This window comes from Somniosus microcephalus, chromosome 21, assembly GCF_052327205.1.
Source record: "Somniosus microcephalus isolate GS21.2 chromosome 21, FLI_Smic_1.0, whole genome shotgun sequence".
Lineage (NCBI taxonomy): Eukaryota > Metazoa > Chordata > Chondrichthyes > Squaliformes > Somniosidae > Somniosus > Somniosus microcephalus.
Genome location: NC_141007.1, coordinates 22,954,300 through 22,980,469, shown reverse-complemented (window position 1 = coordinate 22,980,469; position 26,170 = coordinate 22,954,300). Strand labels below are relative to the sequence as shown.

Sequence of the window (26,170 nt, the reverse complement as noted above, 5' to 3'; positions counted from 1 at the left end):
ATTTCTGGCCTTGGAAAAGCTGGTACAACAGCACTTCCACCGATAAAATAAATGTTATTAATGACATCGCCCAAATGACTGGCTTTTAATCTGACACTTTGAAGCATAGCTAATGCTGGGCCATCTATCTTCAGGAGACGCCTGATTGCTAATGAAGTTGCTCCCGTTGACTGAAAGTAACCGGAGAGAACGATCGTTGAGGAAGGGGCAACATGGCCAAATGCGTTGGGCCCGGTGTGAGGGCCACTCTACAGGAGAGAGTAAAGGAGGACAAGAAAGAAGAGCAAGCAACAGCAACTTGCATTTATATAGCACCTTTAACGTAGTAAAACGTCCCAAAGCGCTTCACAGGAACGTTATCAGACAACATTGGACACCGAGCCACATAAGGGGATATTAGGACAGGTGGACCAAAACCTTGGTCAAAGAGTTTGGTTTTAAGGAGTGTCTTAAAGGAGGAGAGAGAGGCGGAGAGGTTTAGGGAGGGAATTCCAGAGCTTAGGGCCCAGAGAGCTGAAGGCACAGCCGCCAATGGTGCCAAAGGAAGGAAAGAGTAGCAGAAGATTATTTCCACCAGTTGATGGGTTAGTAACTGGGGTGGGGGTGGGGGGGGGGGCGGATGGGGAATGGTGGTGGGGACTCCAGATAGCATTAGAAACATAGGGGTTACAATTCATCTTCGGTGGGGGTCCAAGATAGGTGCTAACAGATCAGCCGCCTGTTACACTTTCCACCTGATTTTCCTTTCCATTCCATTAAAGGGGTGTATAACGGCAGCCGATCTGCTACCACCAGTTATGTACACCCCTGCCAAAGTTGGAATTTACCCCGTTGAAAGAAAGAAAAAAGGTATATTTCTATAGCGCCTTTCACACTGTCAGGACGTCCCAAAGCGCTTTGCAGCCAATGAAGTACTTTCAAAGTGTAGTCACTGCTGTAATGTAGGCAAACGCCAATTTGCGCACAGCAACATCCCACAAACAACAATGAGAGCAGTTGATCTGTTTATTTGGTTGAGGGCTTAATGTTAGCCAAGACACCAAGAGAACATTCTGCTTCTTCTTCGAACCGTGCCGTGGGATCTTTTATGTCCACCTGAGCAGACAGGCAGGACTTCGGTTTAACATCTCGGGGTAAAAATTGGCCCAGCCTCAGCGGTGCGAAAGTAAGAGGCCCGAGGATCGATAGATATCAACAGGAATTAGGCCCCTAATTAATATATACAAAGGGCCAAATGCCTGTTTTTGGCATCTGCCAGCAATGCCTACAAAATGAGTCACACAAATTTAACAGTAGGACCAACGCCTGCGCAGATTGGGCACAGGCCGCCCCACGGCTAAATTGGTGTACTTTATGCCTGTTTTGCGCCCGAGAAGTGGGCGCAATGCATACCAATTTCTACCCCCTCATCTGAAGGTCGGCACCTCCGACAATGCAGCACTTCCTCAGTGCCACACTGAAGTGTCAGCCCGGATTATCAACACAAGTCTCTGAGGTGGGGCTTGAACACAAAGCTTGTTGCCTCAGAGGTGAGAGTGCGAACACTGAGCCAAAGCTGACACTAATGGGGAGGTTAGGAGAAATGTTTTCACACGAAGGGCTCGTAGAATAGAATATGGAGTCCATTACGATTAGTGGCTATTGAAGCTGAGCCAATCACGGCATTTGGGAAGGAATTAGATAAACAGTTGGGGGTGAAAACTATTAAAGAATGTCAGGAAATAAGATTAAAGTAAGTAGCTCTGCCGTGGAGCCAGCACCAGCACAGACACGAAGGGCCGAATGGCCTCCTTCTGTACCGAAATTTGCATTAAACAAATTCCGCCTAGGATATGGTTGAGAGGCCTGATAAGTCGGAATGAGATTCATTCACTTTGGATAAAAATGTAACTTTATTTGAAAGCATCGCCCTCTGTAAAGTAAACACAGGCCCGTATGTTTAAACAGTTGTCGGCGCTGGACAGATTCTAGGTGACAGCCTCGGTTGTGAGCTGTGTACCTAAGGCATCGACCCAGTGCAACGTAAACATGGTTAGAAGTAGTAGCTCTGTGTCTGTCGCAGGAAACAGCCCACTGGCATCCATTTGTTGTTCTCTCCACGCTCTTATCTTCCTCTCCTGTCTTTCTCTTTTCTCTATTCTGTCACCCTAATCTCTTCACAGCCTGCATGCTGTGAGAGCTGCAAGTGTTTCCTTTTCTTTTGGCACTGAAGAATCCTAGAATCTTACAGCACAGAAGGAGGCCATTTGGCCCATCATGCCTGTGCCGGCTCTTTGAAAGAGCCATCCAATTAGTCCCACTCCCCTGCTCTTTCCCCATAGCCCTGCACATTTTTCCTTTTCAAGTATTTATCCAGTTCCCTTTTGAAAGTTACTATTGAATCTGCTTCCACCGCCCTTTCAGGCAGTGCATTCCAGATCATAACAACTTGCTGCATAAATAAATTCTCCGCATGTCGCCTCTGGTTCTTTTGCCAATTACCTTAAATCTGTGTCCTCTGCTTACCGACCCTTCCGCCAGTGGAAATAGTTTCTCCTTATTTACTCTATCAAATCCCCTCATAATTTTGAACATCTCTATTAAATCTCCCCTTAACCTTCTCTGCTGTAAGGAGAACAAACTCAGCTTCTCTCATCTCGCCACATAACTGAAGTCCCTCATCAATGAGGGAAAGTTATAGGGACAGGGCTATCCTGTCATCCGTGGTCATACTGAGAGCCCTCTGTTAAAGCTAAAGGCCCAAGTGAGAGGAAAACAGGGGTCATTATCGGTACAATCATACACTCCATAAACGTGGGAGATTGCAATACTCAGGCTGGGTCAAGAGATCTCTACACCCCCAACATCCTAAATACAAGAGTGTTGTTTGGCCCAGTTCTCACGGCCTTGGTGTTTGATCGTAAATCTCACGTTTCCCTGATGGCAAATGACCGCCACAACCCAGTACGCACCAGAACTCAGCGTCGGTCACGTGAGAGAGTTGTGACTGGTGAGCACTTTCCCCTTTCTCCAACCTAGATGTAATATCTCCAAGTTTGCAGATGACACAAAGCTGGGTGGGCGTGTGTGCTGTGAGGAGGATGCCGAGAAACTCCAGTATGATTTTGACAGGTTGGGTGATTATACTGCATCTGCCATGCATCTGCCCAATGTGGATAAATGTGAGGTTATCCACTTTGGTGGCAAAAACAGGAAGGCAGATTATTATCTGAACGGCAATAGATTGGGAGAAGGGGAAGTGCAACGAGACCTGGGTGTCCTTGTGCACCAGTCGCTGAAGGTAAGCATGCAGGTGCAGCAGGCGGTTAAGAAGGCAAATGGTATGTTGGCCTTCATAGCGAGAGGGTTCGAGTACAGGAACAAGGATGTCTTGCTGCAGTTGTACAGGGCCTTGGTGAGACCACATCTTGAGTATTGTGTGCAGTTTTGGTCGCCTTATCTGAGGAAGGATGTTCTTGCCATGGAGGGAGTGCAGCGAAGATTCACCAGACTGATACCTGGGATGGCAGGAATGACGTATGAGGAGAGATTGGGTCGATTGGGCTTATACTCGCTGGAGTTTAGAAGAATGAGAGGGGATCTCATTGAAACTTATAAAATTCTAACAGGACTAGACAGACTAAATGCAGGAAGGATGTTCCCGATGGCCGGGGAGTCCAGAACCAGGCGCCACAGTCTAAGGATAAGGGGTAAGCCATTTAGGACAGAGATGAGGAGGAATTTCTTCACCCAGAGAGTGGTGAACCTGTGGAATTCTCTACCACAGAAGGCAGTTGAGGCCAATTCATTAAATATATTCAAGAAGGAGTTAGATATATTTCTTAAGGCTAAAGGGATCAAGGGATATGGGGAGAAAGCAGGGACATGGTACTTGAATTTGGATGATCAGCCATGATCTCATTGAATGGTGGAACAGGCTCAAGCGGCCGAATGGCCTACTCCTGCTCCTATCTTCTATGTTTCTATGTAACCTGCCTTTCCACAACAGTATAGCTCCAGCCTCAGCTCAACAGAGCTAAAATCTGGCGTGCAAAATGCACCTGGAGTATCTACTTCACAATCAAGCCAGCTCGCAGTTCAACCTCATTTGATTCATAGGGGAGTGACTGAATTGAGACCGGCTTGGACCTTTGATCGCAGCTCATCAACCCAAAGCCTGAGTTCAAAGCACTAAATTTGCAGATTCAGTAGGCCATTTTGCATTTTACAGACATCTTAATTGATTTAGCCATGACTGAAAGGGTTCAGCACCTTGGCCGAGCACTGTGCTCAGTCCGATTGAGAACTCAACGCCAGATGGGTGAAAAATGTCCCCCAACTTCTATTGGTTGTAAGGAGGGAGTGAGGGATGGGGAGAAATGAAATTAGACATTGAGTGCGAAGCTTCCTATAAACAGTTTGCAGTCTGCTGTTAATGGATCTCATAACAGGTTATGTATGTTTTTATTTTTAAATATTCCTTCAAAAACAGTGCCACTAAATACAATATGCCATAATGAGGTAGATCTTGACTTTGCACGCGAATGTAAAACGGGCGATAGCGAGTTGGCAACCTGTTTTGCATATCTCCCGAATTTTATTTCCATCGACTTCAAATCGGGAGAGATGTTAAACAGGCTGCCGATTTGCTATTGTCCGTTTTACACCATCACACGAAGGTAAGATTTACCATGATGACCGTTGACTACCAGCCCTGTGCTTTCTCTCATCCAGCAGGCTTTAAGACCCAGTAAGAGGCCTAGAATGCAAGGCCATCCATTGTTTTATAAAAGGGGCCAGCCTTTGCTTCCTTCCATCGTACTTCACCACACGTTCTGGGGGGGGGGGGGGGGGGGAAATCCCAGTTACCACATGCAGCTCTTGCAGTCACATCAGTTACCTAAAAAAATAAATATAGGGGAGGAAAAAGCTGTTTAAATGTTACTGAGGAACAAACACACTTACTGGGAACTCGGTTAATGGCTCGTAGTGGTCTCAGGACCCTCACAGTACGGACTGCTGATAGACTGACATTCTCTAGGTCCAGTGAATACTCTAACATGCTGAAAAGCAAACAGAAAGCAATGATTACCCAGTGTGGATCGTTTCTGACAGTAGACAAGGTAATTGCTGTAAGACGCCATTCATTTCTTCCCCCCCTCCCCCCACCCTTACTCCCGACAGTTCTACAACAGGAGCATGATTTAGGGTCACGCTGTCATCATCTCTTTTCAGATTCTGTGATATCGCGTAGAGACAAAAATAAAGGAAAGAAAAAAAAACCACGAGTCCCGTAAATCTGAACTACAACCAGAAAATTCACAACAGGCTCGTTAGCACCTGAAAGAGAAAGACAAGGTTAATGTTCCAGGTGGGACCCTTCAGCAGAACTGACATGGTCAGGCTCAAGAGACCTCCTCCACAGCTTGGGTTTGCCAACTCTGGTTGGGTGTATTCCTGGGGGTTTTATCAAATGATCTCCCACCGCCACACTCCTGCCATCGGTCCATCCTCCGGGACACCCCACCTTCCCGCGCCAATTGGAAAGCGAACAGACTCTTTGATACCCGATTGGATTCATCTTGACTGTTAGTCAAACAGCCTTTTTTCCCCCTATTTTTATAACTCATTAATGAAAGTGTTCAAACAAACTGGAAAAAAAGCCACAATTTTGTATAATGCCTCTATGATTTTGCTCCTGGTTTGCTCGCAGCAGCGTCCAGGAAATTAATCTTCAATTCCTGGAGACTCCAGGCCAATCCTGGAGGGTTGGCGGCCCTATCTATAGTACTGAACAAAGCAAAGGGGGGAGAACAATAGATAAAGGCCCAGAGTTCAGATATGCAGAATACTTTCACAAAGACATAGCCGATGGGTTTAATAGCTTGCAAAGTGATTTGAAACAGGAATTGACATGTTTGTAGCACTCATCACATGAAAGACTGTTTCAGAGCACTTTATCAGTAGGCACGAGGCAGGAAGTAAAAGAAGGAACCTGCATTTATATAGCGCCTTCCACAACCTCAGGACGTCCCAAAGCACTTTACAGTCAATGAAGTACTTTTGACATGTAGTCACTGTTGTAATGTAAGAAACATGACAGCCAATTTGTGCACAGCAAGGTTCCACTAACAGCAATCTGTTAATGACCATATAATCTGTTTTAGTGATGTTGGTTGTGGGATAAATATTGGCCAGGACAATGGGGAGAATTCCCCCGCTCTTCTTTGAATAGTGCCATGGATTCTTCTACGTTCACCTGAGAGGGTAGACGGAGCCTCGGTTTAACATCTCATCCGAAAGGCAGCACCTCACTCCCTCAGCACTGCACTGGAGCATCAATCTAGACTTTTCTGCTCAAGTCTTTGGAGCAGGACTTGAACCTGCAACCTTTGGACTCAGAAGTGAGCGTGCTACCCACTGAGCCGCACTGGAGGGGGATGGTAGGCCCTGTCAAACAGATGGGCTTTTAGGAGGGTTTTTACAGGCAAGGGAGAGGGAGGAAGACAAAATGGCCTCGGAAGAGAATTCCACATGGCACAGCTGCAGTGGTTGAAAGCTTGGTCTCTGACGGAGCAGAAAGAGTGAGGAACAAGCAGTAATTCACAGTGAGGGGAATAGTAGGTGCAGGGTGAGGGATATGGCTGGAGAGGAGCACAGTGAGTTAAGTGTTTAGTAGAAGAGGCCATGGAGGGACATGAATGAAGACGAAGAGCTGCAAGTGGATCTGCTGGGGGCACAGGGAGCCAGTGGGGCTTGTCATGGGCGGAGCTGATACGAATCAGCTGGAGTTTGTGAAAGGCAGAGTTGGGGTGGCTGGCAAGGAGGGCATTTGAAACATAGAAACATAGAAGATAGGAGCAGGAGTAGGTCATTCGGCCCCTCGAGCCTTTCAATGAGATCATGGCTGATCATCCAAAGTCAGTACCGCGTCCCTGCCTTCTCCCCATATCCCTTGATCCCCTTAGCCTTAAGAAATATATCCAACTCCTTCTTGAATATATTTAATGAACTGGCCTCCACCGCCCTCTGTGGCAGAGAATTCCACAGGTTCACCACTCTCTGCGTGAAGAAATTCCTCCTCATCTCAGTCCTAAATGGCTTATCCCTTATCCTTAGACTATGACCCCTAGTTCTGGACTCCCTGGCCATCGGGAACATCCTTCCTGCATCTAGTCTGTCCAGGCCTGACAAAATTTTATAGGTTTCGATGAGATCCCCTCTCAATCTTCTAAACTCCAGTGAGTACAAGCCCAATCGACACAATCTCTCCTCATACGTCATTCCTGCCATCCCAGATAGCAGCCTGATTTGAAAGCTCATCGTTATGCTGTTGAAGGTGTGAATGAGAATATCAGAAGCAGACAGGGTGAGGTAACGTGTCAGTGGGAAAATGTTCCAGAGGGGGAAGAAGGAGGTCATGACGATAGACTGGACGTGGGGTAGAAAGCTCAGCTCAGTGATGAACAGAACACAGAGGCTGGCGATCAGCGGGCTCAACCTGAGTAAGCAGCCAAGGAGGCTAATGGAGTCCACAGTTAGGTGAGCTGAATAGGATGGCATTAGTTTTGCTGATGTTGAACTGCAGGAAGTTAAACTCATCCAGGACTTGATGCTGGAGGAAGATGTTGTATATTGGTTGTGGTATAGCACCATTGGCTTCTGTAAGCCCATATAACAATATAGTGGGGAGCAGGACATTGAGGCCTCACTGGGTTGCCTTCAGGCTCAATAGAGAATGCAAATTGGACTCCTGATATGTTTGATACTTTTCCAAAAAACTCAAACTCAGAAATGCCTAATGACACCTGGTCCACCAGCTACAAAAGTAGCGTCCAAGGCATTTGCGTTGGACCCTGCGAGGTGGAAGGCAACAGAAGTTCTCCGATGTTCTGGTGGTGGGACCGCCACCGTTCTGTTTGCCAGCGGTTGCTGTCACGGTAGCGCAAGAGGAAATGTCTCGTATACACAGCCGCTTGGCGGTTTCTGCCCGCGGCGAGTTAATGATTTTTTTTTTAGAAGTTTGCACAGGCGTTGAATGTAAATCATCAAAATGCTCCTGGCCAATCATGATCAGGAGGAGCTCTTGAGTGCCTGTGATGTGCTTTCAACCACAAAATATTCTGCTTCCATGGTAGCCGTCGGCACTCAGCACTGGTTTGAAAGCTCAAAATGATTTTTTTTCATTTTTATTCTGCTGCCAGGCATCTTTATTCCATTGAAAATACTTTAAGTTGCTTTCACTGTAAATGCTGGTTGGTTAATTGTTTACATCTCCACTGCAGCTTTACAAGTCTAAAATGCGTAATTATTACAAATATAACCAGCACCTTCCCCAAATCGATGAGTTCCTGTATTATTATATGCTTTGGTGTCAGCTGTGGCTCAGTGGGTAGCACCCTCGCCTCTGAATCAGAAGGTTGTGGGTTCAAGTCACACCCCAGAGACTTGAGCACAAAATCTAGGCTGACACTTTAGTTCGGTGCCGAGGGAGTGCTGCACTGTCGGAGGTGTCGTTTTTCGGATGAGGTGTTAAAAACGAGGCGCTGTCTGCTCTCTCAGGTGGATGTAAAACAACGGCACTATTTCGAAGAAAGGCAGGGGAGTTCTCCCCGATGACCAACGGAAGTGTCAGTTTCGCGCATGCACTGCGCATGCACTGGAAACCAGAACGTCCGTTCCCTTGAAGGAAGGGGTTCGGAGGTCAAACGCGTGCGCCAGAGAGGCAGCGCGTAGACCTGGAACTTCCGACTTTTTTTCCACAGGTTTCTCCGTGCGGGCAAGTCCCGAGCAGCTGCACAAGGCCTGCTTTTAACAAGGTAAGAGGTTAATTAAGTAAAATTAAAACATTTTTTCCACAGGTTTATCATTTTAAAATACTTTAAAGAAAGGTAAGTTTATTCTTAGCCCCGTTAAAAACTTTAATTAATTTTTCAAAAATTTAAATTTTTGTTTAAAATAGTTAATTTATGTCATTTATAGTTATTTTAAAAATGTGATTTAAAAATTTTTTTTATTTGAAATTTTACTTAGGTTTTGGGGCCGATCTCTATTCATAGATTTGACAGGTCTTCCTGTCAAATCTATGAATGGAGATTCCCTGCTCCGATTGGCTCCCCATGGCCCACGTGATCCCAGGGGACGCTGCGAACTAACTGCGCCGTTGGGATACGCAAGCACTGCACACCGGCAGCTGGAGGAGGCCCAGGATCGGAATCCCACGTGGGCCCACAGCACAGCGGCTGGCGCGCTATGCAAGTGCAGGTCGGGGGGCTTGCGCCCGTGGGAAGCCTCCAACTCGAATTTCTGGCCCATTATCTCATTGCTGTTCATGGGATCTTGCTATGTGCAAATTGGCTGCTGCATTCCCTACATTACAACAGTGATTACCCAGCAAATGTACTGCATTGGCTGCAAAGCACTTTGGCACGTCATGACATCATGAAAGACGCTGTATAAATGCAAGTCTTTCTTTTTTTACTATCTACTTTCCCTCAAGTGTAGATTTCTGTGGGTAAAAATGCAAAAAACTCATTTCACACTTAGACTGCTGTCAGGTTGAGAGAAATCTCTGCCTTCTTGGCCTAGTTAAATTTGTTTATTTTCCCCGCTCACTGTAATCCTGCGACAAACACATATACTACAGTCATAAAGCTACTAAGGCAGTAAGAATTGGTTTATTGCTGTGAGATCAGCCCTGAACTAAAGTAAAAGCTAATTTCACAGACTGCAAAGGAAAAGTACCCTTGAGCAGATAAATCCAACTGTACAACTATATACAGCCCATGGAGAAAATAATGGATACCAGAGATGATTATGAGGCAGTAATCTAATCAACAGGTCCCAATAGTGTCATAAACCATGACACTGTACCTCAAATGCTTTTAAGCCATCATCTGTAAAATAGGTTAAATTGTAGCCTTGAAATCACTCCCAGTCATCTGTTTTTAAAAAAAATCATGTACCTGTTTGCCTTTACTTGGTGGTTTTGTACAGTCTTGGGTCTATCTCTGTGCCAGATGTATGATGGAAATCAAAGCATAGAATTATACACTGAAACTTTGTTGTGAAATCATCGTAAAGTATGAGGTGATACATTTTGGTAGGAAGAATGAGGAGAGACAATACAAGCTAAATGGTACAATGTTAAAGGGGGTGCAAGAAGAGAGACACCTGGGGGTGCTTGTGTACAAATCCTTGAAGGTGGCAGGACAGGTTAACAAAGCAGTTAATAAAGCATATGGGACCCTGGGCTTTATAAATAGAGGCATAGGGCTGGATTTTCATTGAGGAGTTGGGTTGGAGACGGGACTACAACTTTCGGGGTTGTAGTCCCGCCTCCATTGAGATGCGGCCAATCCACGTGATTTTAACTTGGTTGACCTTGTTGAGCCCGCCCAGCGGGCTCAGCAGGCCAATTAAGGACCACCCAGCAACAGGTGACGTCACAGACTGAAATTTCATCTGTCAAGAGATTTTGACAGATGAAATATCAGCGTTTCACAGCTGTTTGAAGCTGTCAAACACTGACAGTCTTACTTCTAACCTGAGTCCTTCTCCACAGACTCAGTTAGAAATCTCTCCTGCACAGAAAGCTGAAGGCTGTCACTTTTGACAGTTCGCAGCCATTCTGCTTTCTGTGCCGGTGAGATGACGGACTCCCAGGATCTAAAGGAAGGAAGGCTGTAAAGGTAAGAAAAGGTAATTTACACTTCTTTAATCACTTTAGACACACCAAACACACTTACCTTTGCACTCATTCACACATCACTCACCTGAACACCGACATCTTGACCTCTCCAAGTCCTTCAACCCGACGGCCCAACTCCTCTAACTTGGCGTGGTTTGGAGCCGTTAGGAATCCCACACTTCAACCTTCAAAATAGGGATTAGGCTAAAAACTGCCTGTTAACAGGCAGTTAATTGGCACTAATCCCTTCCCGCCTCGGGTAGGCGGGTCCCAGTGCGGGACGGGTACCCGCCTCCTTTGAAACTGGCATGGAGGCGGGTTGGGGGTGGGATGGTGTCGGGACCCCCGATTTCGGGATTTTAACCCCCCCCCGCACGCCTCCAATTCCGACTCCACGGCACAATGAAAATCCTGCCCATAGAGTGCAAAAGCCAGGAAATTATGCTAAACCTATATAAAACAGTAGTTCGGTCCCAGCTGGAGTATTGTGTCCAATTCTGGCCACCACACTTTAGGAAGGATGTTAAGGCCTTGAAGAGGGTGCAGGGATTTACTAGAATGGCACATGGGATGATGGACTTCAGTTATGTTGATAGACTAGAGAAACTGTTCTCCTTAGAGCAGAGAAGGTTACAGGGAGATTTAATAGAGGTGTTCAAAATTGTATGGGGTTTTTGATAAGAGCAAAAAAGGGGAAACTGTTTCCACTGGCAAGAGGGTCGGTAACCAGAGGACATAGATTTAAAGTAATTGGCAAAAGAATCAGAGGCGACATGAGGAGAGTTCATTTTATGTAGCAAGTTGTTATGATTTGGAATGCACAGCCTGAAATGATGCTGGAAACAGATTCAATAGTAACTTTCAAAAGGGGATTGGATAAATTCTTGAAAGGGAAACAATTGCAAGGCTATGGGGAAAGAGTGGGGAAGTGAGGTTAATTGGATAGCTTTTTCAAACAGCCAGCATAGGTATGGCCGTCTTCTGTGCAGTATGATTCTATGAACTTGGGCCTACAGACCTTGATTTTCCATCCATTAATTTAAGTGAGCAGAAAAATGATGCCCATTTCATTCTGACACAGGGTTCCCTCTCGGGGCCACTCCTCGCTGGGTCAGTCGACTGAGGAATCAGCCATTATGTCTACCATTTTTAAGGAAAGTATTGCACAGTAAACATGAGGTATACCAGCCAGGTACATTTCTCAGTGGCACTACCCATTCTCCCTCTGTTGGTTCAAAGGGCAAGAGGTAGCTCCACTTGGAATGGCGGAGAATACCTACAAATGAGCTGGCGGGTAGATGCAGCTAGTGTACAGGTATAAAAAATAATTATAAAGGCTAATGGAAAGCTAGCCTTTATCTCAAGGGGTCTGGAATACAAAAGAGGTAGAAGTTATGCATTTCAATAGCAGCAAAGAACAGGTCAAAAGAAAGACATGCATTTCCACAATGCCTTTCACGACCCACAGGACGTCTCAAAGCGCTTTACAGCCAATGAAATACATTTGAAGGGTAGTCACTGTTGTAATGTCGGAAACGCGGGCGCCAATTTGCGCACAGCAAGATCCCACAAACAGCAATGTGATAATGACCAGATAATCTGTTTTAGTGAAGATGGTTGAGGGATAAAAATTGGCCAGGACAACGGGGAGAATTCCCCTGCTCTTCTTTGAAATAGTGCCATGGTGTGGCGGTACCACCGGTTGTCCCTTACATATAGATATATACATATTCCCTTTAACTTACCTAACTGTATGTGCTTAACTTACTTATGTATGTATAACTTACCTGTTGGGGCCGTTGCCCCTTTAACTTACCTGTTGGGCCGTTGCCCCTTTAAGAGGCGACCTAACGCGCTGACGTCACGCATCACGTGACGCACGCGCGCCGGCTGCCGGCCCAACTCGGTCTTCCAAGACGGCCGCATCGGCCAGCCGACGGGAGTGACGCGATCTTCCGCCCCCGCGGCAAGCACCGGCACAGCCCGGCCTCGCGACCTCGGCCTCAACGGCCAGTGACGCAACGACGCGCATCACGTGACACCCTAAGCACGGGAAACGCGAACAACGTGATGACGTCACAACACAAACGCGATGACATCATCACGCTCCCCACAGGACTGCGAACTCAGTCCTCGTGGAGTCCCCACTGGGACAAGACCTATACCACGGTGCTCCTACAGTCAGCCATCTTACCTGATGTAATTAGTCTGTTCCTGTAAATAAACAACTTGTTAATAGTTCGTCGAAGTCAAACTCTCTTATTTAGTGGTGATCTACACGAACCGCTACAATGGGATCTTTTACGTCCACCTGAGAGGGCAGACAGGGCCTCGGCTTAACATCTCATCCGAAAGATGGCACCTCCGACAGTGTGTTCCTGGGCTGGGATTTTAATAGTCCGGGACATCTGGGATACTTTGAGAAATGTTTATGTACAGCAGTAAATGCAATGCAGTATCAGGTTGAAAGGTGATAAAAGTAGAATCAAGGCCATCTTTTCTTAATTATGCTAATGCTCACGTGACATCATAAAGCCATGTCCAGCTGAAGCACACAGGAATGGTGACTGGCTTTTAGCAGAACAGTAACTGAGCTGGACATTGGCATCAGGGCTTGGGTCCAAACATACCCTATACGGCACAGAGAAAGAAAAGCCTGTCTCGAGTTGATTTAGATTGTAAGTTGTTTGCTGGCTGCTATAAACAGTTTCCATAGCAACAAAGAAAAACAACGTTCCATGAGTGGTGCGCAGCCATAAACAGGGATGGGTGAAAGTTGCCTGAATTGCATCCTCCCTGAATCACAGGATGGGTTCTGCCCACACACCATGCCTAGGACTTGACAAATGTTATTGCCCGTCTCGTAGACAAGTCAGACCACCATAGCGACCTGGGGGCATGAGTAGGCCATTCAGCCTGTCCAGCATGCTCCGCCATTTAAGTAGATCATGGCTGAGCTGTATGACAGCACCCTCACCTCTGAGTCAGAAGGTTGTGGGTTCAAGTCCCACTCCAGAGACTTGAGCACAAAAATCTAGGCTGAAACTCCCAGTGCAGTACGGAGGGAGTGCCATCTTTCTGATGAGACATTAAACCGAGGCCCCGTCTGCTCTCTCAGGTGGATGTAAAAGATCCCATGGCACTATTTCAAAGAAGAGCAGGGGAGTTATCCCTGGTGTCCTGGCCAATATTTATCCCTCAATCAACATAACTAAAACAGATCATCTGGTCATTATCACATTGCTGTTTGTGGGAGCTTGCTGTGTGCAAATTGGCTGCCGCGATTCCGACATTACAACAGTGACTACGCTTCACAAAATACTTAAATTGGTTATAAAGCCAATTTGGGACGTCCGGTGGTCGTGAAAGGCGCTATATAAATGCAAGTCTTTCTTTCTTTATATAAATGCAAGTTGTTGTTGCATCTGGACCCTTGACTGATCTGCCTGTTAATCCCAGGCCAGTCTGGCCAACTGTATCATTGCCCCTCACTGAGATCAGCGAGTTCAGGGACCGAACCTGGAATATGGTTCAGGTGTACGCTGGACAGTCCATATACCACCTGAGCCACTGGAGGAACCCTCACCTAGTTCTTTGGGTTGACGGGTCAAATATGTTTCTTCTATTTTTATACCTTCTTAGGTTTTTACTGTTTTTTCCTTCTCATCTAGTTAAAGCAATTCCAGCCTGACATACTGGCAGCAAATGTTTTTATAGACCGACTAACAACAGATTCCTTACGAACGATGTAATCACAACTTTGATACCCAAACAGATAATCAGCCCATGTTCTCAATGGGCTGTTTGATGGATGAAGTCACAGATTGACTCTCAGCCATGTTTGTTCAGGCCATGACATCACTCTCTGGAACAGTTTGTTCAAAATATTTTTTTTTTTTAAAAAGGCAAACTGCAGAATTCAGGCAATTAAGTTCGAAGTGCCAATTCAGGATTTTGGACTTTTGTATAGTGGATTTTTAGGGGAGAGTTTGCTTCCATGACGATAATGCTGTCAATGGGCATCGTCATTACAACAGAAATCATCTCTTCTCTCTCTACTGACAGAAAGAAGCTCACAAAACAAGAAAGACTTGCATTTATATAGCGCCTTTCACAACCTCAGGACGTCCCAAAGTGCTTAACAGCCAATGAAGTACTTTTGAAGGGTAGTCACCGTTGTAATGTAGGAAGCACTGCAGCCAAATTGCGCACAGCAAGATCCCACGAAGAGCAATCTGTTTTTGTGATGTTGGGTTGAGGGATAAATATTGGTCAGGACACTGGGGATAACTCCCCCGCTCTTCTTTGAAATAGTCCCATAGGATTTTTATATATCTACCTGAGAGGGCAGACAGGACCTAGGTTTAACATCTCATCTGAAAGACGGCACCTCTGGCAGTGCAGCACTCCCTCAGTACTGCACGGGAGTGCCAGCCTTGATTTGGTGCTCAAGTCTCTGGAGTGGGACTTGAACCCACAACCTACAGACTTAGAGATGAGAGTGCTATCCACTGAGCCACGTCTGACACAACAATTTTTCGTGAAGGCAGCGTCTCTTCATTATCAGACTCCTTAACTGGCATATAGCAAAATGGATGCTGTTGAGTTGGTGACTGATCCGGGAAGTGCAGAGTTCCTGAGTTTATGATGCAAGGCTCGGTACCAAGGAGAATCTGAGCAAATGTGTCCAGTCCAAGCAATACTCCAGTCTCATTTCTGTGCAGCCTTGTTCTAAGAAAAACTCTGAGTCAAGCATATCTCCTTCAAACTAGTTAATAAATTGGTTAGCATTTCACTGTGCATTCATTAAAATCTCTTTCAACATTCAAATGTAATTTATGTTGAAGAGCATAAATCAATGAGAAGTAGACTTTTTATCAACCTTCAACATTCTGCAGAATCCTTTCAGACCAACAGCCATAACTAAAAACACTTTTTTTTTTTGACATCTAATCCTTGGAAAAAGTTGAATAAAGTAGAAATGCCCCAGACCTTAGGTTCAAAAAAAGCCATTCTAAAATGGAAAACTTGCAATTGCTTAGCACCTTTTCTGTAGCATCCATCCCAAGGTGTCTCACGCACAAGGGGAAGGAGTCAGCAGGAGTTGGGGAAAATGTTAGAGTGAGGACTGAAGCCATGGTTGAGGAGGTGGGTTTTGAGGAGGCTCTTGAAGCAGGACAGACACGTAACAAGGAGGATGGGAGTACAGGGGCATGGTGCTGAAGGCGCTGTACAAAATGGAGGAGTGGAAGGAAAGGGGAGGCACAGTAAATGAGAATCAGAGGAGTGGAGGGTGTTTGCTGGGCCGTAGGACTGGAGGAGATGCTAAGATAGAGTGGTGCGAAGTGGTAAAGAAATTTGTAGACAAAGATCAAGATTTTGAAATCATATCAGGCAGCCATTCAGGTTTTTAAAATAGAAAGCTTCATAGACCAGCTTTGGCTAGGCTCAGATGTAGAGCACAAGAGGTTAGATAGGAGTTATTTTGCTTAATTCAAGTTGATGTGGGGAAACATGATATATTTATTATTTTGTATCATATGTGAAGACAAGTTTTATTAAGTGACTCTGACCATAATATTTCTCTGTATGTTTACTTGCTGTGAAACAAAACAGCTTCATGATTGATACCTGACCTTGTCTAACTAAGTATTTTCTCAGTGTGAAAAAGACACAAATATCTGATTCTGATCACAAAAGGATACTAATGTTATACCCCATGGTTACGCTATGGTAGTGTTAGATATTGGGCAGTATGGGCACAGACCTAAACATAAGACACTCAGGCCACTTTTGGGAGTGACTAGCACCGCAGAAACACTTGCCAAAATTCATCATCATGACCATTTGGGTAAGATACTGAGGGCTGTCAGCACCTATGGAATAGTATTCCAGCAGGTGTCAGCATGTCCAGGAGATGACAAGACTTGAGAAAGACATTTGAACGATGAAACCTTATGACCAACCGTACCAGTTGATAGTTTGTTTATTAGAATGCAGCAATCCGAGAGGCTCACTATTATATTCAGATTCTAGTCAGATGCTCTAACAAAGCCAACTCAGCCAATTCGAGCTGACTTGCACGCTCCACAGCTTTCACCAAAACAGTTCACACCAACATTAAAACTCAGAGTGCAAATTAGGTGGATAGTAACAGGAGGAGGCCATTCAGCCCCTCGAGCCTGCTCCGCCATTCAATCAGATCATGGCTGATCCGTATCTCAATTCCATCTACTCACCTTGGTTCCATATCCCTTAATACCCTTGCCTAACAAAAATTGATCAATCTCAGTTTTGAAATTTTCAATTGGCCCCCAGCCTCAACAACATTTTGGGGGAGTGTGTTCTAGGTTTCCACTACTCTTTGTGTGAAGAAGTGCTTCCCGACATCACCCCTGAATGGCCGAGCTCTAATTTTGCAAAGACCCAAACTGACTCCAAAGTGAAGCGGTGTGAGACTGCCTCCTCTAGGGAATCTCACTCTCCTTGGTTCCAGTGCCCAGCTGAACCTTGACTCACTGGACTGAGGCCTCATTTATGCTATAGTTGCAGCGTTGGTGCAAATCGTCACATTGACCTTACATTAGTAGTGCAAACGCACCCTAAAATATAACTGATGACTTATGAAGTAAAACCAAGCTTTGAAGTCCTGTTTGAATGAAGCTAACGTTGCTAAGATGTAACAAGTTACTTGAGATTTTGAAAGTTCTCCACACTTAAAGCTGTAAAGGTTTTCCTTTTGAAGATAAGGTCTCAGGCCTTAAATAACATCAGCAAGAGATTTTTTTTTTAAACTCCTGTCCAGTTATCTTCCGTTAGCTCTTTCCTGAAGATAGTAACTGATTCTGAGGTCCAAATCCACAGGTGTCAGTAGCTGATAACTCACAGAAATGCCTGTTTGTCGCACGTGAGCCTCAACACGAGTGGCAGCAAGCTTTATTCAAGCCCCACTCCAGAGGCTTGAGCACATAATCGAGGCCGACACTTCAATGCATTTCTGAGGGAGCGCTGCACTGTCGGAGGTGCCGTCTTTCGGATGCAATTTTAAACTGAGGCCCCGTCTGCCCTCTCAGGTGGACGTAAAAGATCCCAGGGCACTATTCCAAGAAGAGCTGGGGAGTTCTCCCCGGTGTCCTGGCTAATACTGATCCCTCAACCAACATCACTAAAAAACAGATTGTCTGGTCATCATCACATTGCTGTTTGTGGGAGCGTGCTGAGAGCAATTTGGCTGCCGCGTTTCCTACATTACAACAGTGGCTACACTTCAAACAGTACTTCATTGGCTGTAAAGAGCTTTGGAGCATCCTGAGGTTGTGACAGGTGCGATATAAATAAGTGTTTTTTTTCTGTTCCACGAGAGACCAGTGACAGAACATTCTGTACACCTCCAGTAGTGTACCACACAGTGCATGTACCCACTGAGCACCTGGCAGAGATTACTATTGCTGTCAAATACGTGGAGTTGTCAGGAATTATAATGCTTGGATCAGAGAAGCTATACAACGAGGATGGGTAGTTGATAAAACTAACAGATTTTAGACAACAGCCAATAGCCTAAGAGCCTGTTTACATAGAGGATCATGAGTGGCTGCCAGGAAATTCAAAGCCTTTATGTTAACAAGACAATACAAAGACCTAATCTGAAGAACCGAGACTGAAATACAGCCTTAAACTTACTGTTAGACACTTGTTATTCCCAATAATTTATCCCAAATCATTTACTTGAAAAAGAAACACTGTTAGCTCTTAACATTTCTTTCACTGTTACACAACAGGGTGGAGGTATCATGATGTAAGGAAGAAAGACTTGCATTTCTACAGCGCCTCTCACGACCTCAGGATGTCCCAAAGCGCTTTACAGCCAATGACACACTGTTGTAATGTGGGAAACGCGGCAGCCAATTTGCGCACAGCAAGCTTCCACAAACAGTAACATGATAATGATTAGATAATCTGTTTTAATGATGTTCATTGAAAGATCAATATTGGCCAGGACACTGGGGAGAACTCTACTGTTCTTCTCGCATTAGGGCCATGGGATCTTTTATGTCCACTTGAGAGAGCAGATGGGACCTCGGTTTAGCGTCTCATCCGAAAGACAGCACCTCCGACAATATAGCACTCCCTCAGCACTGCAGTGGAGTGTTGGCCTAGATTTGGTGCTCAAGTCCCTGGTGTGAGAACTGAACCCATAACCTTCTGACTCAGACGAGTGTGCTACCACTGAACCACAGCCGACAACTAAGTAATCCTGCATATTCAATGTGACCACCTAATCTGTTTTAGTGATGTTAGTTGAGGATAAATACTGGCCAAGACACCAGGAAAAACACCCCAGCACTTCTTCAAAATAGTGCCATGGGATCCTCTATGTCCACAAAAGAGGGCAAACAGGGTCTTGGTTTAATATTTCCCTCAGTGCTGCACTGAGAGTGTCAGCCTAGATTATTGTGCTCAAGTCTCTGGAGTGGGACTTAAACTCACAAACCTTCTGACTCAGAGACGAGAGTGCTACCAACTGAGCCATGGCTTACACTGGTGTGAAGGCAAGGGGTGCACTGCCACTGAAGCCATCTGTAGGGGCCCTACCACCATCCCGGCTGCGATCAGCAAATTAAGCTCTGACAGAGGATCGAACCCAAGTCCTTTCTGAACGACATGGTTCAATGCCACACCAGGCAGGGCAATCGCCCACTGAGCTTTCACGGGCCATGCCAAGTTCCCCACTGAAGCTGAGCTGGGAGGCAGTAAAAAAAAAGTCTCAAAGGGGTTAACATCACCTTCATCCGTGACTGCTGTGGGCATTTTTCTTCATGTTACTTCAGAGTTTGTTTTTAAATCTGGTTGTGTTCTGTCAAAATCGATTGTTTCTGATGAAGTCCAGATGCAAAAAGCAAAATCTCATACACGAAAACAGTAGTGAGACTAGGGAAAAAGTGAGCAGGCATAATCTGGCAAAAGTCACGGGAAGGCAGTCAAGTTCGCCAAACCAAATCGCTTCTCAGGCAGGCGTGCGTGTTAAGTGGCACGGCACTTGTGAGGAGGGCCGGGCATTGACCTGCACTGGGTATCACGTGCTCAATCCTGAGCGTGATAGAGAGGCCCAAACAGAAGGCTCTGCCATTGCTCAAGGTGCTGGGTTTTATTTGCTAACAGATTGCGTTTCACAAGAGAGGAGAATACAGCTGCATTAAATCAGCCATTTGCATCATGCTGTATTTACTTAAAAAGCAATTTTATTCCTTGGGGGAGCTTGCAGCACTGCGCAGTTCTTCCACGGGCTGAGTCCCCTGATGTTAAAAAGAAACACAGGAGGAGGCCTTTCAGCCCATCGAGTCTGCTCCACTATTCAATTAGATCATGGCTAGTCTGTATCTTAACTCCATCTAACAGCCTTGGTTCTGTAACCCTTAATATATTGCCTAACAAAAATCTATCAATCTCAGCTTTGACATTTTCAATTGACTCACAGCCTTAACAGTTTTTTGGGGGACTGAGTTCCAGTTTTCCACTACTCTTTGTGTGAAGTGCTTCCTAACATCTCCTCTGAATGGCCGAGCTAAAACTTTAAAGTTATGCCCCCTTTGTTCTGGACTCCCTCACAGGAGGAAATAGTTTCTCTCTATCTACGCTATCAGATCCTTTAATCATCTTAAACACCTCACTTAATGTTCCATACTCGAGGGAATACAAGCCTAGTCTATGCAAACCGTCCTCATAATTTAACCCTTTAAATTACCTGTTGCAGTGGAATGTATCTCTTTTCAATAGATTACGAGCTGACGTCCAGTGGCATTGCTTACACACAGTGAGTCGGAAGATACTCTTTTCTGCTGTGTCCAGTGTAACATATTATCAGGGCCACTAAGTTATGGTGATTGAATAGGTGAGGTTGTTAGGAATAATTCTGGCTTCAAATTGTGTGATTATGTCCATATTTTCATGGAAATTGTAAATCTGTGGCCTCGATTATTATTATTATATATTTGTTTAAATTTGTACTTAATTTTACATTGTGTCTCTTTTTAAAAAAGTGTTGGATACACAAGGAGATAATCCAGAGGATGTAAATGTGGGAAGCAATTGTTTACCAGCTCTGGAGAGGGAGGGAAACTCATGTGTTTTGGTGGTGTTGTGGGGAGGCGGGGGGGGGTACAAGGGTTGGGAAGCACTGAGATGGGGGCAATGAGGTGAAAGAGGAGCGTTGTTGGGGTCTGGGGAGAGTCAGTGATGCTCCAGTAATGGGGGGGGGGGGTGGGGAGGGGGTTGGCGGGGAAGGGAGGGGGTGTGGCGGGGAAGGGACTGCTGAGATGTGCAGTGTTGGGTCATAGGAATGGGGAGCACTGGAATGGCAGTGGCCAGACGTGGCGGCATTGGGTATGAGAATAACCGGGGGGGGATTCTGCAGAAGTGGGAAGAGCAGGAGGGAGCGTTGTGGGGTATGGAATATGGAGGCAATAGGAAATGGACTCTGAAGATTGGGAAGGGTTCAAGGTAGGTCTGGGCTATGGGAGCATTGGGAAAAGGGGCCTAGGGTCCAAGACTATTGGGAAGGAGGGGGGGGTTACAGGATATGGGAGTCGGATGGTGCAGAAGTACTGAAGATGGGGGTGCAAGGGTCTGGGATGATTGAAGAGAAGAGTTTGGGAGAATTGAAAAGGTAGGCATTTTTAGATGACGTGTGCACAATATAATTCATATAGAAAATTTTGTATGTCGATAAAATAAAAATATTTATGAACGTTTATACTTGTGTGAATGTTGGCTTGAGCTGGGGAGTTGTGTTTATCTTGGTGAGTGTTAACAGTGGGTGCATCATGAGGCAGGTAGTTGGACCATGGAGCAGATTAGATAAGATAACACTCCTGGTGTCAAAGCTTCAACTGACAGGAACGTCGGGTGCGAGGGTTAGTGTGCCTGCTCCACGGCACGCCTCATTACCTGCCCATCAACAGGAACCGACTTTAAATTTCTTTAACTGCTTTACTTTTTATTAGTTTGAAAAGCGCTAAATAAAGTTACACCCCATTCCCACTAACAGCGGGATCCCAGCTTGGGTAAGCAAGTCAGCATGAATCGAACGCAGCGCCACTGACCTTAGAAATAGAAGTTCAAGGACTTAAGCAAAGATAAGGAGAATTAATAGGCGAGTTCAAATGTGACAGAAAAGCACGGTGGCAACTGTGTGAGAGAAATAGTGTGACAGCAAATCATGATAAAAACGTTCACAAGAAGTGCATGCTACGCACAAAATATTTACTTTATTATGGATAAAAGAGAAAGAAACTTCAGAAATAACCTCCGTGACTGTTAAATACTTAAGCCTACATTTGACCCAGCTAGTTCATTTTTCTTTTTATGTATTACGAAAAATCTATATCAGTGTTCACAGTTGAAGAGCCCTTCCATTGTGCTCTGTATCGTCAGCCAAACATCAGACATGGCAGAAATGTCAGCCAAGGCATCCTCTTGGAGTGTGGCCACCTCATATGCTTTGCCTCAGTGCGCTTTGTCTGATTTTCTTTAGCTAGGATATTGCAGAAGCTTGGCCAGAGTCTGCTCCAAACAGACAATAATGGCGAGGAGCACCTGCTTTCTTTGTGGTGCCAATAATGAGAAGCAGATATGGACCAAAATGACATCCATGAAGCTCCCAAGCTCCAAGTAAATACCAACGGGGAAAGTAGACCAGGTTAAACCAGCACTTGATGGAAGGATCTGCAGAAGCTCTGAGTGGGCACTGATGCTAGAAGATGGCGACCGAGACGGTCCGGTGCTAGCGCGCTCTCCCTGCTTCGGGCGCCCGCTCTCGCCACTCGCTCCCGCAACCGGAGCGAGGTGTTCGGCGAGTCGGGCGGAGGCAGCGCAGCGCATCGAGCAGCAGCCACGTCGACCCGTTAGAGCTCGTCGGCCGGCAGCTCCTCAGCGGGAAGGCATTCCGACTGGGAGGAGGGGAGCCGAGCATGGTGGCCAGAGGCTGGACCGGAAGCGGGAGAAGCAGGCCCCGGGCCATCAGACCGTGGAGCCGGCGACGGTGAGGTGGAGGCCGCGGCAACCGGAGGATGTGTTTGGCGAATCGGGCGGAGGCAGCGCAGCGCATCAAGCAGCAGCAGCAGCCACGACGACTCGCAGTCCGACTGGGAGGAGGGGAGCCGGGAATGGTGTCCAGAGGGTGAGCGGGAGAAGCAGGCCACCACACATGGAGCCGAGCCGGCAACAGTGAGGAGGAGGCCGCGGTGACGAGGAGGACGGAGCGGCTGAGGGACATCGTGCTCCCATTACCACTGGATGCCAAAGAATTGACTTTCTGAACACGGCGCTGTAAGAATAGCTGATGTGTCCCTACGGGGAGTAAGCATTCCATTGTACTAGTTACATATGGCAAATAAAATTGAATTGAATTAGACATGCTGCAACCAGACAGTATTGGTAAGGTGCAACATGCTCCAAGGATACAGCTGTGGCGAGAATCGGCCAATCTGTAAGCAGCACTGAATTGAAGGAACAAGTGCTAAAAGTGTACTGACGGTAGAAAATGAACAGGCTCTAAGAATACAGTGACAGTAAGAAGTAAGCAGGCTTTAAGAAGAAGAACTTGCATTTATATAGCGCCTTTCAAGACCTCATGACGTCCCAAAGCACTTTAGAGAATTAATTACTTTTAAAGTATAGTCACTGTTGTAATGTAGGAAACGTGGTGGCCAATTTGTGCACAACAAGATCCCACTAACAGAAATGTGATAACCACCAAATCATCTGTTGGTGATGGCAGTTAAGGGAGACATATTGGTTAGGACACCAGGGATAATTTACCAGCTCTTTTTCAAAAAGTGTCATGGAAGCTTTTACATCCACCTGAGAGGTTTAGGGGGTGAAATTCGGTATTGCCCCGTTTGGGGCGCAATTATCGGCCTGGTGCAAATATTTAATTATCGCCTCCGACTGCAAACTTGGCTTCTATCTTCTGGAGGTGATTGGAGCGCTAAATGAGGTCCTACACACCTCCCTTAAGGCGCTAACGCTGAGGAGCGAGGCGCTACCTCAGAGCGCTGGCGAAGCTCATGCGATGTCAGTCAACAATGGAGCACAGACACACTGGCGCCGGCCAGTTCTGAAAGGGAAGGGTTGATCTTGCTCTCCATCCACACCCTGCTCATTGCAGCCTTTAATCTCGGCCTGGAGAGACCTGTACATCAAATCTGCTGAAAAGAACAATGGAGAGGCCCAGGGAAAGAGCTCAGCGTGCAGCCCCCATAGTCTCTTCTGAGTCGATGTAAGGAAGGTCAAATCAAAATGAGCCTGCAAAGTGCTGCTCAGTGCCCAAAACTCCTTCACACAGCGTTGAATCTCTCCAGAAGTCTCTCTCTCTCAGAATGCGTGGTGCAAAAATGTCGCCGACAAAAAAAGGCAGGAAGCGGTCGCCTTTAAATAGTGCTCCCCCCGACTGCAAAACGTTCCCCTCAACCCGTCGTTGCTAGCAGCAGGTGGAAAGGCAGGGGGCGCCACTCAATATCTGGTCCGGGGTATTGCACACTCGACTGACGTCACGATCTGCAGGCGCAGGAGATCGTGGAGGTAGTGTTTAGCGCGCCGCAAAATGTCTGGTCAATTTCACGAGCGGCGCAAACATCGCCGTGCCCGGGCGCTAGTTGCAATCTTAGGGCGCTAACGGGAGGCGCAAAGCAACTGAATTTTTACCCCTTAATGTCTTATCCGAAAAACAGAACCTCCCTCAATGCTGCATTGGAGTGTCAGCCTAGATTATGTGCTCAAGTCTCTGGAGTGGGACTAGACCCCACAACCTTCTGAGGCAGAGGTAAGAGTGCTGCCCACTGAGCCCAGGCTGGCAACACTGCTGGCAACAAACAAACACACTCTAAGGTGAAACCAGTGGTTAGAAGTGGGGAAGCTCCATGAGCACAGTTATCATTGGAAAAGGACATGTTCCAAGCAAGGCACTGACGTTAAGAAGTGAACATGCTAAAGGGGGTGCTAGTGATAGGAAATGGATGCCTCAACACTGCACATTCCCTCAGCACAGAAACATTGTAAAAAAAAAACACAGCACCTTTTTAATCAAGAACTGAGCTAGAGCGCTTGGAGCTGGATCAACTCTTTCCCTGTTGTAATGCACTATGAATCCTGTAATTGTCACTTCCAGTTCAGTCGGGAAGAAGTGACAAGAGCAAGGCTTCGATATGATGTGCTTTCCCTCAGGAAAACATTCAAGGTAAACAATTTTGCAAGAAAAGTCTCGGTGACATAAATTAATCATTTTTTTTGAGCGATGGGTGCTGTGTCCAGTTTTGGAGGATTTATACGGAACTATGTTTGAGTTTGACAGGGAATTGATTTTAAAAATGACACAAGGCAAATCATTACAGGCAGCCCCTTTTAAACTTCTACATGCAGCATGCTTAATACTTCAACAGGCTTATTGACTCACTGGGTTCATATCTCAAGCATATTGAAATTTGATGAGGTGTAAAGCATTTTGAACTTTACATCATTTGGGAATTTCCCAATAATTACTTCTGAAGGTAACCTGATAAATGGATCATCCTCTTGCCTAAGGGAGGTTTTGTGGGATTCAACAGTACAGAGAGACCATTTATGATGAATTCTACCCACCACCCCACATACTCCAAAGCTCCTGTAAAATAAGTTATGTGTTGTCAATCTCTCTGTTTCAGGAACCATTTATAGAGGATCTCTTATATAAGGGGTAGACTAGAATGAGGCCTCCTGTTTTGTAGTAATAAAAGATTTGTTTTATTAAAGGAGCAAAGTGGTGGTTGGGGGGGGTCCGATCCTCGACCCCGGGGGAGAATCCAAATCCTGATCGAGGTGGTCTTTGGTTGGGGCCAGGCTAGGTCTGATCCCAGGGAAAAATTACCCCCACAATGTGGTTCCCTAATCCAGTGATATAATCCACTTTACTGTCCTGGTACAAGGACTGAATACATGCCCAGTCCTTAGAGTTTGAAAATATATTTTCCACAACCTGGTTACTATGAGAATACCGAAGTTTACATGAATTTCGATCTTCCACAGGAACTACATGTGTGAAATAAACTCCCATCAAAATTTGTGAAGTGAATATTAGCAAAATTTTAAAAGTAGAGGGATAGACAAATCTGTTGTTATCAAAGTGACTGATAGCTTTAGGGGTAAGTATTTTATTGGGAGCACTGTCGGGGCCATGGGATTACCATGTATGGAATGGAACTCAGCAGGTTTAATTAAAAGGATAGACTGTAAGATTGGATTGATATCTTAGAGTTTTTTGAGTTAATTGCCTTTGCAAGTCAGGTAAAAATGTCAGTGTTTCCTGTTCTTAGGGCTTTTAGCTACAGTTACTATCCAAAAACCAAAGAACTGTAAACAATGTTAAGAGATTAAAATATTTGTTTTCTTTAAATATATCAATGTGGACTTAAATAGAGAGTAGCTAATCGTTAATTATCTTTTATACAGGTCGGCAAAGACTAACACAAT

General features: G+C 45.7%; 1 protein-coding gene across 1 annotated transcript in view; it reads right to left on the bottom strand.

The window, feature by feature from the left end:
* Positions 1 to 26,170, bottom strand: part of cacna1g (calcium channel, voltage-dependent, T type, alpha 1G subunit) — a 372,735-nt gene that overhangs the window by 312,680 nt on the left and 33,885 nt on the right. The window contains exon 3 of the mRNA XM_085963330.1: positions 4,945 to 5,042. Coding sequence (XP_085819456.1) covers positions 4,945 to 5,042 — 98 coding nt within the window. The remainder of the gene's footprint in view (positions 1 to 4,944; positions 5,043 to 26,170) is intronic.